Source organism: Grampus griseus (genome assembly GCF_964374135.1).
Source record: "Grampus griseus genome assembly, chromosome: 3".
NCBI classification, from domain to species: domain Eukaryota; kingdom Metazoa; phylum Chordata; class Mammalia; order Artiodactyla; family Delphinidae; genus Grampus; species Grampus griseus.
The window spans coordinates 162,279,372-162,294,147 of record NC_139019.1 but is presented as its reverse complement, the minus strand read 5'-3'; the positions used below and the strand labels follow the sequence as shown (position 1 = coordinate 162,294,147).

The following is a 14,776-nucleotide window of genomic DNA, read 5'->3' as shown; positions in this document are numbered from 1 at the left end:
TCTGTTACAAATATGTGTCCTTCCAAAGCTCATATTCTGAGATGAATAATCTGCTTTTGATTTGAGCAGGAAATGACACATCTTCATCAGTTATGTGTCCTGCTGGTATTTGCACACCAGCTCCTAGAATTATTCACTCTTGAAGCTTTCTCAATGAAACCACATGGAGTGTCAGTTTTACAAGGTAAATTCATTGCTGAGAGTACCTTGCCCCATGTGTAATTATTACAGGGCCCAGATGTTGGAAGAACTTGAATGCCAAAGTGAAGACTTGGGGGTTTATTGGGTAGAATGCCATTGAAGTGTTCCAGAAGGATGTGCTGGACCTTCCCTGGCACGCTTGGGAAGAAGATTGCTCTGCAAAAATGCACAGGGTTAAATGCATTCAAGAGTACTTGGAGGGGCTTCCCTGGTGGCGCAGTGGTTAAGAATCCGCCTGCCAATGCAGGTAACACGAGTTCGAGCCCTGGTCCAGAAAGTTACCACACGCCACGGAGCAACTAAGCCCATGCACCACAACTACTGAGACTGAGCTCTAGAGCTCACGAGCCACAACTACTGAGCCCACGTGCCACAACTACTGAAGCCCGTGCGCCTAGAGCCCGTGCTCCGCAATGAGAAGTCACTGCAATGAGAAGCTCGCGCCCCGCAACGAAGAGTAGCCGCCACTCGCCGCAGCTAGAGAAAGCCTGCAAGCAGAAATGAAGACCCAACGCAGTCAAAAATAAATAAATAAATTTTTAAAAGAAAGAGTACTTGGAGGGTAGGGGATAATTACAAAGCCATTGCCATATAGACATGTCCAAAAAGGTAGCTACCAAGGAACAACTAGTTGAAATATGCTATAAAATGACTCTTTCTGAGTTTCTAGACTTGCAGGATCTCAGTTCCCTGACCAGGGACTGAACCTGGGGCCACGGCAGTGAAAGCTCCGAGTCCTAACTACTGGACTGCCAGGGAACTCCCTAAATCAGTTTTTCAGAAAAAGCATTAGCTATTCTTGTTTTAAGGGCCAGACAGGAGGAATTTCCCCTACAGGTATGACACTTCCACAATAGACAAGATGTAGAATCATTTAACCTTTTCTTATAAATGTCCCTCACTGTAGGCTGATGGCAAATGACAGATTGCAGCAAAACAATTCTTTCTATATAGACAGGTTCCAATAGAGTGGTTTGATCCAATTTGTAAAAAGTAGAATATTTAAAGGAATGGATTAATGACATTATTTCTCACATTGAGACAGTAAAGAATTTGAGCTTATAATTTCCAGCAATACCTGAGATTTGCCATTCTGAGCAGACTCAGTATAAAGTTAACTACAGAGTTAAAATTCTCTGAGAAAGTGCAGTCATCCAACCAGGTTTGACCCTATGTGAAGAAACGATGAGAATTTAATCACAGATTTTATTTATTTATTTAATAAATTTATTTTATTTATTTATTTTTGGCTGTGTTGGGTCTTCACTGCTGTGCATGGGATTTCTCTAGTTGCAGTGAGCGGGGGCTACTCTTTCTTGCAGTGCACAGGCTTCTCATTGCAGTGGCTTCTCTTGTTGCAGAACACAGGCTCTAGGTGCACGGGCTTCAGTAGTTGTGGCTTGCAGGCCCATTAGTTGTGGCTCTCAGGCTCTAGAGCACAGGCTCAGTAGTTGTGGCACACAGGCTTAGTCACTCCAGGGCATGTGGGATCTTCACGGACCAGGGCTTGAACCCATGTCCCCTGCGTTGGCAGGTGATTCTTAACCACTGCACCACCAGGGAAGCCCTAATCATAGATTTTAAAATGCCATGCAGGCATGATAGTTCTTAAAAAAATAAAATATTTTAATTTTTAATAAAATGTTTTAATTTTTAGTATTAGAACAAAATGTATGGTACTTAGAAGTCATTAAAAAATTACTTGGTGAAGGAAGAAATGAGTAGAGCAGCCAGAAGGGAATAATTGTTTAAATGACTTCTCTCAAACAAGTGACGTCTGTGTGTCTGTTTCATGGTAATTCATGTCTCTATTTTCCAGTAGACTCATCAACAACATGGAATCAGAAAACCAGACTGGTGTCTCAGAATTCCTCCTCCTGGGCCTCTCAGAGGATCCAGAACGGCAGCCCCTTCTCTTTGGGCTCTTCCTGTCCATGTACCTGATCACTGTGCTGGGGAATCTGCTCATCATCCTGGCCATCAGCTCAGACTCCCACCTCCACACCCCCATGCACTTCTTCCTCTCCCACCTGTCCTTTGTTGACATCTGTTTCACCTCCACTATAGTCCCCAAGATGTTGGTGAACATCCAGACAGGGAACAAAGTCATCACCGATGCAGGCTGCCTCATTCAGGTGTATTTTTTCATGGTTTTCATATGTATGGACAATTTGCTCCTGACCATCATGGCTTATGACCGCTACGTGGCCATCTGCCACCCTCTGTATTATGCAATCATCATGAACCCCCGTCTCTGTGGTCTGATGATTCTTTGCTCCTTGTTCATTAGCATTATGAACACCTTGCTCCACAGTCTGATGGTGTTGCATCTGTCCTGCACAGACTTGAAAATCCCCCACTTCTTCTATGAACTTGCTCAGATCCTCAGACTCGCCTGTTCTGATACTCTTATCAATGACATCCTAATGCATCTAGCGACTAGCCTGTTAGGTGTCGGTCCCCTCTCAGGGATAATTTTCTCTTACACTCGCATTGTCTTGTCCATCCTGAGGATCCCATCAATTGGTGGGAAGTATAAAGCTTTTTCCACCTTTGGGTCTCACCTGTCTGTCGTTTTCTTATTCTATAGGACCTGTTTTGGAGTTTACCTTAGTTCTGCAGCTACTCTCTCCCCCAGGAGGAGGGCAGTGGCCTCAGTGATGAACACTGTGGTCACCCCTATGGTGAACCCCTCCATCTACAGCCTGAGGAACAGAGCCATAAAGGGAGACTTGAGGACACTGATCTCTGGAACATTTTCTTTTTCATGATTCTGTCATCTGCCTTGGATGTGGGCTTCTAGAAAGAGTCAAAGGGAATGAAATACTGGGTATGCCAGAATTCCCGACTCTTCCAAAATTCAATTCTCCTAGCAAAGTGATTAATCATGGGCTTTCAAATCAGATATCTTTGTATTAAATCCTTCTATCCTGGGAATTCCCCGGAGGTCCAGTGGTTAGGACTCTGAGCTTCCACTGCAGGGAACACGGGTTCGATCCCTGGTCGGGGAACTAAGATCCCGCAGGCTGCAATGCAGCAGCAGCAGCAAAAAAAAAAAAAAAAATCCTTCTATCCTGTGTTTCACTACCTGTCATTTATCAGCTAACTTAACTCTCTGAGTTCAGTTGACATCTATAAATTGGCAAAATATTACATATTTAATAGTGATATAGGGAATATATCTCATATATGGGAATATATGAATATATGAGATAGTTTAATATATGTGTACAGAAATTTGTCTATATTAAGCACTAGTAAAATCAAATGTGTAATTATCCGGTGTTAACCAAAGTCAATTAATCTCAATAAAGCTGGAGGAAAAAATTATTATCAGATGTGCAGGCCATGTGTTTGTAAACTTGTAGTGAACACTCATTTGCTTTCACATTATACTTAGATAAACCAGTTCTCGTTTCATCTCTCCCTTTTGAGTCATCCTCATTTTCCTCATTTCTGCTGCAATCTATGCAGAGAAATTGATTTGAATAAAGTCAATTGAGAGTTTTAATTTAATCCATGAGGTATATAGAAGTGCATTTTTTAGTATCCAATTATATGGAGGACCTCTTTTCCTTCTTTTGTTATTGATTTTTAGTATCATTGCATTGTGACTAAAGAACATACTCTGTATAATTTTAATTCTTTGAAATTTATTGAGATTTGCTCTCATGCACTTGTGGTTAAACTTAGTAGGTGAACTGTTTACGCTGAAAGATCAATGTGGACGATTGAGTGCATTTTCTAGGTCAAGTTGGTTAATCACGTTGAAATCTTATTTTTACTGATTTTTTTTTTTTTCCGGTGTGCGGGCCTCTCACTGTTGTGGCCTCTTCCGTTGCAGAGCACAGGCTCCGGACGCGCAGGCTCAGCGGCCGTGGCTCACGGGCCCAGCCGCTCCACAGCATGTGGGATCTTCCCAGACCGGGGCACGAACCCGTGTCCCCTGCATCAGCAGGCGGACTCTCAACAACTGCGCCACCAGGGAAGCCCTACTGATTTTTTTTGTCTCCTTGTTGTATCAATTATGGAGTGATATATGCTAAAATCACCCAGTGTGATATAGAATTTGACTATCTCTGCTTGCAGTTCAATCAATAGACTATTGAGGGGCTTCCCTGGTGGTGCAGTGGTTAAGAATCCACCTGCCAATGCTGGGGACACGGGTTCGAGCCCTGGTCTGGGAAGATCCCACATGTCGTGGAACAGCGAAGCCCGCGAGCCACAACTACGGAAGCCTGCACACCTAGAGCCTGTGCTCCGCCGCAACAAGAGAAACCACTGCAACAAGAAACCCACGTAGCACAACGAAGGGTATCCCCCGCTCACCGCAACTAGAGAAAGCCCACGTGCAGCAATGAAGCCCCAACGCAGCCAAAAATAAAATAAATAAAGTTATATATATATAAAAAATCAATAGACTATTGAATATAAATTCAGAATTATTATGTTTTCATGGTGGACCCAATCTTCTATCTTTATGAAGTTACCTTTGCTATCTCTGGGTGTAACAAACGTTTTTGCATTAAAATCTACTTTGTCTGATAGTAATGCACTGTAGTTACACAAGCTTTTTCTGGCATCTACCAGGTGATGGGAAACCTGGCTGCAGTCCATACTGGTTTGCTTCCAGTTCCCCTCTATTCCCCAGAGACATTCCTTTGGGACGCCAGCCCAAAGAGGGGAGACCCTTACTCTCACTCTTTATCCCTGGTCTTGTAGAGACCTAAAGCTCACTTGGTCCCTTAGCTGCCTCTTGTAGACCACCTCAAGGGTAAAACCAGCCCCAGTGTCTGCCTCACCTCTCTGGAACCCTGTCCTCTCCTAGTCTCCATGCAGTGATTTCTTTTCTGTATACGTTTAAGGTGTACAATGTACTGATTTGTAAAATGCTTATACTTTGAAAAATGCTTACCACCATAGTGTTAGCTACCCCCTCTATCACATAATTACCCTTTGTTTTTTGTAGTAAGAACACTTGATTTATTTTCTTAGCAACTTTCAAGTATACAATACAGTATTGTTAACCAGAGTCACCATGCTGTGCATTAGATCCCCAGAACTTATTCATCTGATAACTGGAAGTTTGTACCTTTTAACCAACATCTCTCAATTCCCACCCCCTCCTCCCAGAGCGCCTGGCAAGCACATTCTATTCTCTATTTTAATGGGTTCGGCTTTTTGAGATTCCACGGCAGTGATTTCTTACTAGTATTTAGATCTTTGTTGCTTTTTAGATTTTTTTTTTTTAATGTACACTACATGCATACTTTTCATTGTCTTCAGTTGGAGAGTTGGTCTAAATTTCCCAGCCTTCGATTACCGGCAGCAGAAGTCCTGTATACAGATTATTAAATCAATACTATCTTAGGTTTGAAGCTAAATTTCTGTACCAGCTAAATCAGACTTATGGAGGATACAGTCTTCTAAAGCAGAAGTACCTTTTTTTTTTTTGGCCTGCGCCTGCCAGTACTTGGAATCTTAGTTCCCTGACCAGGATTGAACCCGTGACCCCTACGGTGGAAGCACGGAGTCCTAACCACTGGACCCCCAGGGAATTCCCCATAAGTACCTATTTTCTGAGGTGAGTTCTGTGTACTTTCTGAGAGTGGGGTAGGGGGGACGCTTGTATGAATGGAGGGCTGGTATTTGTCCCTATGATGACTAACAGAAATAAAAAATATTTGGTCATTGTTCCCAGTTTCTGACACAGACTCCTAAAACCCTTGGAACCTCCCGAGTGAAAAGAGTGTCTTTGGTATGTTAATGAGATAACTCTGGGCTAAGCGGCTTCTAGAGAGCTTCAGGGCTTGTTGCCAGAAAGATTGAACTTTGATTAGAGGGTTGGAACTTTTCAGCCTCAAACCCCCACCTGTGGAGGTATTGAAGGTTGAACCAATCACCAATGACCAATGATTTAATCCACCTTGTCTATGTAATGAAGCCAACATGAAAACCCAAAATGACAGAGTTCAGAGAGCTTCCAGGTTGGTGAGCCAGAACGCATCTATAGGGAATTCCCTGGCACTCCAGTGGTTAAGAGTCCTCGCTTTCACTGCCAAGGGCTCTGGTTTGATCCTTGGTTGGGGAACTAAGATCCTGCAAGCCCGCGTGACACAGCCGAAAAGAAAAGAAAAGAAAAGAAAAAGTTTGCTCCCTACCCTATCCTTGCTCTTAGCTAAAATCTGAGACTCTTCCATGAATTTTTATAAGTAAAGTTTTACAAACTTCATATAAAAATTATACAAGTTGAGCTGCAGTGTTTCAAAAAAAAGGTAACAGACAGATGAATAATGATCAACAACTCCAAGGGAAATTCAAGATGCATTTGAAAATCCTTTGAGCCTGCTTGTTTTCTGCATCTCAGGAGGAATTTAGTTTTTCAGACGTTTTTGCCCGGCCTCTAAAGCCCTGGTTCCCAAAGGGAAGTATTGAGCAATTTTACCAGTACTCCCCTAAATCCCCCCAACCCTCCCACCCCGCCTCCAACCTCAGCACTATTCTCCTTTGGAGCCAAATAAGTCTGTTTTGGGAGGCCATCCTGTGCATTTTGAGGTGTTTAGCTGCATCCCCTGCTTCCACCACTAGATGCCAGTAGCACCCCACCCAAACCAAGTTGTGCTACCCAACACTAATCTCCAAGCGTTGCCCAATCATTCCCCATTGTGAACCATCGCTAGGGGGGAAAAATAGTTTAATTGAAGACAGATAAGTTCTCTTAGCATAAAGTAGGCATTTATATGCATGGTTCAATTATTAATATATAAAGGCGAGCGACAATATTGAGCTTTACCTGTGCTGCTGGAAAACCCAGACAGTTAATCCCCCCACCTCCCGCAATTTTGTGTTCTAGAAACCAGTACTGCAAAGAACCTCTCTTCCCCATAGGAGGATAGGACTCTCTAGTGACCTCCTTGTTTCCTATGACAGGGCCAGACACACACTCTCCAATTCCCATTCTTTTGTCTCATAAATGAGTAGGTGGACTGTTTGTCCCCCTCCCTGACAAACTAGCTAGACATAGAGATTAAGCATTTCTTGCTCAACTAACAGAGTCCCCTGGTTACAATAACAATCCCAAGTGTAAAATCCCTCCACCTATAATTTGCTTATTCCTCCCTATGAAAGTCTAAGGCAAAACCATTCTGCAGAGACACTCTGATGTTTGGATTGGGGGTGTTTTCCTTATTGCGTTAGCCTGAATAAAACCAATCTCCCTACTAGCTCACTTTTTATTGTTTGCCTTTGACAAAAAATAGCAAAAAAAAAAAAAAAAAAAAACAATGAGGTGGAAGAATGAGTGAACTTGATTGGAAAAGGGCACAAACTTCCAGTTATAAGATTAACAAGGTTGGGGATCCGAGGTGGAGCACAGGTGATTATAGCTAATAATGCTGTATCCTATACTCAGATTTTGCTAAGAGAGTAGATCTCTTATGTTCTCACAGCAAAAAAAGGAATGGCCACTATGTGATGGGATGGAGGTGGTAGCTAACACTCTGGTGGTAACCGGTTTGCAATTTACAAATGTATCAAAGCAACACATTGTACACCTGAAACTTACACAATGTTATTTGTCAATTATAGCTCAATAAAGTTGGAAAAAGGAAAGCAAAAGAAAAGAAAAGATTTGGGAACCTCAGCAGAGCACTAATGAAAAGCTCACCCTCCCGGTATTGACCAGGGGACTTTCAGATAACTCTGCACTCTTTAAGAGGTACAAAGGTGGAAGCAAAACATGGTAAAGGGAAAAAAAAAAAAAAAAAAAAAGCTGGGAACGAAGAGATTCTTGTTGGCTCAGCCCACTACCAGCATCATTCTAACTGCTGATCCCATGTAGAAAAACTATGGCATTGATAATTCATTTAAAAGAATCATTTTTATCCATTTGCAGCAACATGGATGGACCTAGAGCATATTATACTAAGTGAAGTAAGCCAGACAGAGAAAGACAAATATAAGATATTGCTTATTATTGCTTATATGTGGAATCTTAAAAAAAAAAAAAAGATACAAATGAACCTGTATACAAAACAGAAATAGACCCACAGACATAGAAAACAAACTTATGGTTACCAAAGGGGAAGGGGGGGGGATAAATTAGGAGTTTGGGATTAACATATACACATTACTATGTATAAAATAGATAACCATCAAGGACCTACTGTACAGCACTGGGAACTATACCTAATATTTTGTAATAACCTATAAAGGAAAATAATTTGAAAAAACATATATATGTATGTATAACTGAGTCGCTTTGCTGTACACATGAAACTAACACAATATTGTAAATCAACTACACTTTAATAAAAAATAAATTAAAAAAAATTTTTTTTAAGAATCATTCTTGTCAGTAAAGTGCCAAACACATGAAAACCATAAGAAAACTTTATTTTCCTGAAACCAGTTATTTTAGAAAGACTAACAGAAATGCAACCTGGCACACCAGAGTTTTAGATAAACAGAGCTGGCTGGGGAATGTAGTCCTAAACTTTAACTGTGGCGCTAGTATCAATTTATTTAAAGTAGTATTTGAAGGGGTGGGATAGGGAGGGTGGGAGGGAGACTCAAGAGGGAGGAGACATGGGGATATATGTATGTGTATAGCTGATTCACTTTGTTATAAAGCAGAAACTAACACACCATTGTAAAGCAATTATACTCCGATAAAGATGTGAAAAAAAATAAAGTAATATTTGAAATCAATATGTTCTCCTCAGGTCTCTCTATATAGAGCAGGCAGGATCTGAAGTTTTACATGAATGGCACTTGTGGAAGTTGCAAAAGTGTGGGCCCTGGAGATAGAGCTATATTTCTAGAGAAAAAGGAGAGAATTTCTACAGTCACAGACTGGAGGGGGGGGGGGATGAGGAAGCTGTAGCACCACAGAGCATAGTTCAGACCCTTTTTATATACAGTTAGTAGGAATTTATAAAATAAATAAATGCTCCATTGACAATTTTTAGAGGCTTCGATTTCTTTTTCTTTTTTATTTTATTTTTTTCTCAGTGCAGAAGGAATTCAGCAAGAGGCAAAGTGATAGGTAAGAAGTAGATTTATTGAGAGAGATATACACTCCAGAGACAGTGTGGGCCATCTCAGAAGGCAACCAAGGCTTCAATGTTTTTTTGGGGTTTTTTTGCCTTGCCACGTGGCTTGTGGGATCTCAGTTCCCTGACCAGGGATTGAACCCGGGCCACAGCAGAGAAAGCCATGAATCCTAACCACTAGGCCACCAGGGAACTCCCTTCAATTTCTAATGTTACAGTTTATAAAACATTTTTGTTGAATTCTGCTACTCTACTCAGAAGTTTCAAGCAGTTCTTCTTTCATTGGAGATAACTTTCCATGTGTGGTCTCAACTGTATATTCACAGATTTTCATTTCTCTCTTTGCCTGTGCCTCTCTCAAGGGATATCCTTAAGAAGCAGGGAACTCTACAAACTTTATAATCATTATTGTCACAGCAGTGAAGTAGGTGTCACACCACTTAATTTCCCAATTTTTTTTTTTTTTTGGCTGTGCCATGAAGCTTGTGGGATCTTATTTCCCTGACCAAGGATTGAACCTTGGCCTTTTTCATAGCCATTCTGTTAGTTAAGTAGTGGTATCTCATTGCGGTTTAAATTAATGAGCCTTTCCTTAATAAAGTTGAGCACTTTTTCATATATTTATTGGCCATTTGAATATCTTGTTTTGTGATATGACCAGATTTATTTTTGGCCTATTTTTAAATTGAGTTGTCTATTTCTTATTGAGTGAGAAAATTTCTTTACATATTCTGCACGTGAATTTTTTTTTTTTTTAATTTTATTGGAGTATAGTTGATTTACAATGTGTGTTAGTTTCAGGTATACAGTAAGGTAGTTCAGTTATACATATACATGTATATGTATATTTATTCCTTTTCAGATTCTTTTCTCATATAGGTTATCACAGAATATTGAGTGGATTTCCCTGTGCTATACAGTAGGTCCTTGTTGGTTATCTATCTATCTTATATATGTCTATCTTATATATAGTAGATATATACACATATACATAAAGATGTATATGTTTTTCTTCTGCTTTGTGGGTTACTTTTTCACCATCAGTGGTGTTTTTTGATGAGCAGTTCTTAATTTGGTCACACTATGTGGCTTGCAGGATCTTAGTTCCCCAACCAGGGACTGAACCTGGGGCCACAGTGAAAGCACTGAGTGCTAACCACTGGACCGCCAGGGAATTCCCAAGCAGTTCTTAATTTTAATGTATTCCAGCTTATCAAATCTTTTTTTTCCCCCTTTTGTCTCCTATTTAAGAAATTTCTGCCTACTCCAAGCCATAAAATCATGGGTTTTTTTGTTTGTTTTTTTGTGGTACGTGGGCCTCTCACTGTTGTGGCCTCTCCCGTTGTGGAGCACAGGCTCCGGACACGCAGGCTCAGCGGCCATGGCTCACGGGCCCAGCCGCTCTGCGGCATGTGGGATCTTCCCAGACCGGGCACGAACCCGCGTCCCCTGCATCGGCAGGCGGACTCTCAACCACTGCGCCACCAGGGAAGCCCCAATCATGTTTTTCTCTATAATTTTGTTTTACCTTTCACATTTAGTTCTGCCATCATTTTGGAATCATGGGGATCAATTTTCATTTTTTTCCATGTGAACATCCAATGGACCCAGCTTTATTGGAAAGACTGTCCTTGTCCCACTGTAGTCATTGCTGTCATACTAGGTGGTCCTGTGTGTGTGGTTCTGTCCTCTTGCACTGGTCAGTTTTCTACTCTTTTTTTTTTTAATAAATTAATTTATTTATTTTTGGCTGCTTTGGGTCTTTGTTGCTGGGCACGGGCTTTCTCTAGTTGCGGCGAGCAGGGGCTACTCTTCGTTGTGGTGCTTGGGCCTCTCATTGCAGTGGTTTCTCTTGTTGTGGTGCATGGGCTCCAGGCATGTGGGCTTCAGCAGTTGTGGCTCACGGGCTTAGTTGCTCCGTGGCATGCGGGATCTTCCCGGACCAGGGCTCGAACCCGTGTCCCCCGCATTGGCAGGCAGATTCTTAACCACTGTGCCACCAGGCAAGTCCCAAATTTTCTACTCTTGCACCAATCCCAAAGGAGAGAGGCTTGATTCTACTTACATAAAGTTCAAGAAACAGGCAAAACTCTTCTATGATGTGTAAGGGAGGAAAAATCCCAAAACTTTTCTTCTACATTTATAGGTTCTTGGCTGGGGCTCTGTAGCAAAAGTTAACGAGAGAAAAGCATACAAATCTGTTTTACATGACCCTAAAACCTTCATAAGGAAATGAAGACACACAAAAAAGTGGTTAAGTCTGAGCACTTTTTTATGCTAGGTTTGATGCAGACTGGAAAGCCATAGAAAAATGTGATTGAACAAAAGGATATGAGCTAAGGGTAGTAAACTGAAGGAAATTTAGCAGTCTTGTACAGTTGGATTCCTTTATGTGTCCCTCCATCTTCAGAGATAAGGACACTCCTTTCCTCTGGTGTAGGAAGGACAACTATCACAGGAGGGTCCTATGACCTGCTTCAGGGGAACGTCAAAGAATCCTCCCTGAGTCATTTCTCTGATTCCCTCAACTTAAAATATTTGATATGCTAAGGTGCCATATTTTAGGGTAGTTGTGTCCTGAACCATGTCAGATGTTATTGTTTTTAAAATTTTTTGGCTGTGCCACGCGGCATGCAGGATCTTAGTTCCGCAACCAGGGATCAAACCCATGCCTCCTGCATTGGAAGTGCAGAGTCCTAACCACTGGACGGCCAGGGAATTCCCTTTTATTTAAAATTTTATTTTATTTTATTTTTTGGCCACAGATATTATAATAAGTTAAAATGATCTCAGTGGCCTTGGCTTGCAGTGGCTTGAAGCAGGATTTTGGTTCCCTGGCAAGAGATTGAAGTCAGGTTGTGTCAGTGAGAGCCCTGAATCCTAACTGCTAGACCATGAGGGACAGTGACAAGGCCCTGGCCTGTTGGCTTTGTAGAGATGAATTTCCACTGAGAGATGGAAAGTAGTGAAACAAGTAAAGTGTTTATTAGAAGGAAAAAGAGTATGTGTGAATAGACTCACATGGGCGAACTCAGAGAGAGAGTCACATCCTGCTGGTAGTTTGAATCACTTTTATAGGGCATTTTTCCCAGGTTTCCTTTGGCAAGTCACCTGGCTTAGCCTGGTTCTGAGTCCATATTTGGTTTATCTCAGGGTCCTCCACTGTGTGCATGTGCATCTCTTAGCCAAGATGGATTCTAGCAAAGAGGCCTATGGGTAGGTTGATATCACCTACTATGGGGTGGCGCCCCCTCCCTTTTTGACCCCCAAGGAGCCTTTCTGCGCATGTGTAGTTGGGAAGGTCTCCTTGACCTGGAGAATGAGAAATATATGGTTTCTTTATCTTTTATCTGGGCAGGACTCTGCTCCTCTCTGACCCTGCTATTATCTTTGTCTTGGAGTATCTGGCCACAGGGGACAAACTCCAGTTGCTCAGCCTGGAGGCCATCTATCTCCTGCCTCAATAATAGGGTTTCCCTTGGAGGATGAGGAATTGTACTGACCAGGAGGGCCATGAAGGGAGCTTCTGTGTTATTGGTAATTTTCTTTTTGAAAAACCTGGGTAGTATGTGCATAGGTGTGTGCATTTTGTGGACATTTTTTTATAATTTGCGCATAGGTATGTTCTCTTTAAAAATTTATTTGTGGACTTTATGTTTGTTGTAAAACAAAGAATGTTTCTCTCCATCCAAGTGCTACAAGGATTAAGTCATTAGCCACTGCAGTTGCTGATGGACAGTAGTGCCTCCTGAGAGGAATTCAGGATGAAAAACAAGATGAGGCACTCTGTGCTTTAGGAAAACAGGCCCTTTATTTTATTTATTTAAATTTATTTATTTATTTATTTAATTTATTTATTTTTGGCTGCGTTGGGTGTTTGTTGCGCACAGGCTTTCTCTAGTTGCAGCAAGCGGGGGCTACTCTCTGTTGCGGTGCGCAGGCTTCTCATTGCGGTGGCTTCTCTTGTTGCAGAGCACGGGCTCTAGGCACACAGGCTTCAGTAGTTGTGGCTTGTGGGCTCTAGAGCGCAGACTCAGTAGTTGTGGTGCACAGGCTTAGCTGCTCTGCGACATGTAGGGTCTTCCTGAACCAGGGCTCGAACCTGTGTCTCCTGCATTGGCAGGCAGATTCTTAACCACTGCGCCACCAGGGAAGCCTGAAAACAGGCCCTTTAGATAGTATATTTCAAGAAGAAATTTAATGAACCCAGATTCTTGGATCTTCCCATACATAGAAAAGCACTAAAATCATTAACTGAGATATCTGTTCCTTGTGAGTAGTAATAATCTTTTACCGAGATATGTGCTTAACTGCATGTATTCCCTAGCCAAAAATCATATATATACTGGCTTCTCCCCCTACCTCTTTGAAGCAGTCCCTTCAGAGCTACTGAAAGGCTCTTGTTGCTGAACACAAGTTCTTGTGCCTGAAGCACAGTGAGGCCAAACAAACCAAAACATTGGAGTTTGGAGCAGAGGCAGGTTTATTGCAGGGCCAAGCAAGGAGAATGGGTGGTTTATGCTTGAAAAGTCTGAACTCTCTGGTGGTTTCCTGGGAGAAGTTTTTATAGGCAAAATTTGGGGGTGAGGGCTGCAGGGTTTTTGACTTTCTTCTGATTGGTTGATGGTGAGGTAACAGGGCGGTGTTAAAGGAATCTTGTGCTCAGCCAGAAGTTACCATCGTCCACTTGGGTGGGGGCCTTATTGGGGACCTTAGTTCGTTCAAAAGAACTCAAAGATATTGTTATGTATATCCCTTGAGGAGGATCAGGATCTTGCTTTAATCACTGCACTATAGTTTCTTGACTATTCCTCCATTGTTTCTGCATTCCCTGTTTCCCTGATTAGCAGCTGTTTGAATCTGCCATTTGGAACTCAGGGAAAGTCTAGGAGGCTGAAGCCTTCATCCTACAAATAAGAAATGGGGGACCCAGAAAGGGTGTTTTGCCCAGGAGGGCCAGTTTCAAGTCCTGCTGTGACCTTTCATGACTCAGAAACAAGAAAAACATTTCTGGCAAAGCAATCAGATTCTGGATTGATGGTAAAGCTAGAGCTGAGCGTTGCCTGTTGGATCAATGGGACAAAGAAGGGTCCATGATGTTGCCAAGGTTTACAATGGACATGTGAAAGATGGGGTTGCTATTATTTGAAGTTGATAAGGTGGAGTCAGGAGTTTGATTTGTGGACTTTAAATGTGTCTCTAAAATACCCAAGTGGAGAGAGAATATCTCATTCTGTCTGGCATTCAGGGCAGAGGTGTGGGATGGAATTTTGACTCCTGAGTGTATACACAGTACTTAAAGAGGTAAGATTCAGTGCTACCACAGGGATTATAAGACGAAAAGAGGCCTGAGAACTGAGTCCCGAGGCACTTGAACAATTAGAAGTTGGGGGGAAATTAGCGCCATCCGCAGTTTCCACCGAGGTACCCCCGCCATGCCCGTCTAAACTCCAGAACTACATTTCCCAGAGTCCTTTCCGTCTGTGCTTCCTGGTTAGAGGCCGGTTATGAAGTCCCGCGAC

The 14,776-nt window shown here is 42.1% G+C and overlaps 1 protein-coding gene across 1 annotated transcript; it reads left to right on the top strand.

Moving 5' to 3' along the window:
• Nucleotides 1-2,003: 2,003 nt before the first annotated feature.
• Nucleotides 2,004-2,972, top strand: LOC309819751 (olfactory receptor 7A10-like; the record flags this gene model as incomplete). The annotated part of the gene is made up of 1 exon (XM_082650200.1): nucleotides 2,004-2,972. The coding sequence occupies one exon, from the start codon at nucleotides 2,004-2,006 to the stop codon at nucleotides 2,970-2,972; it is 969 nt and encodes a 322-aa protein (XP_082506326.1).
• Between the last annotated feature and the right edge of the window lie 11,804 nt (nucleotides 2,973-14,776).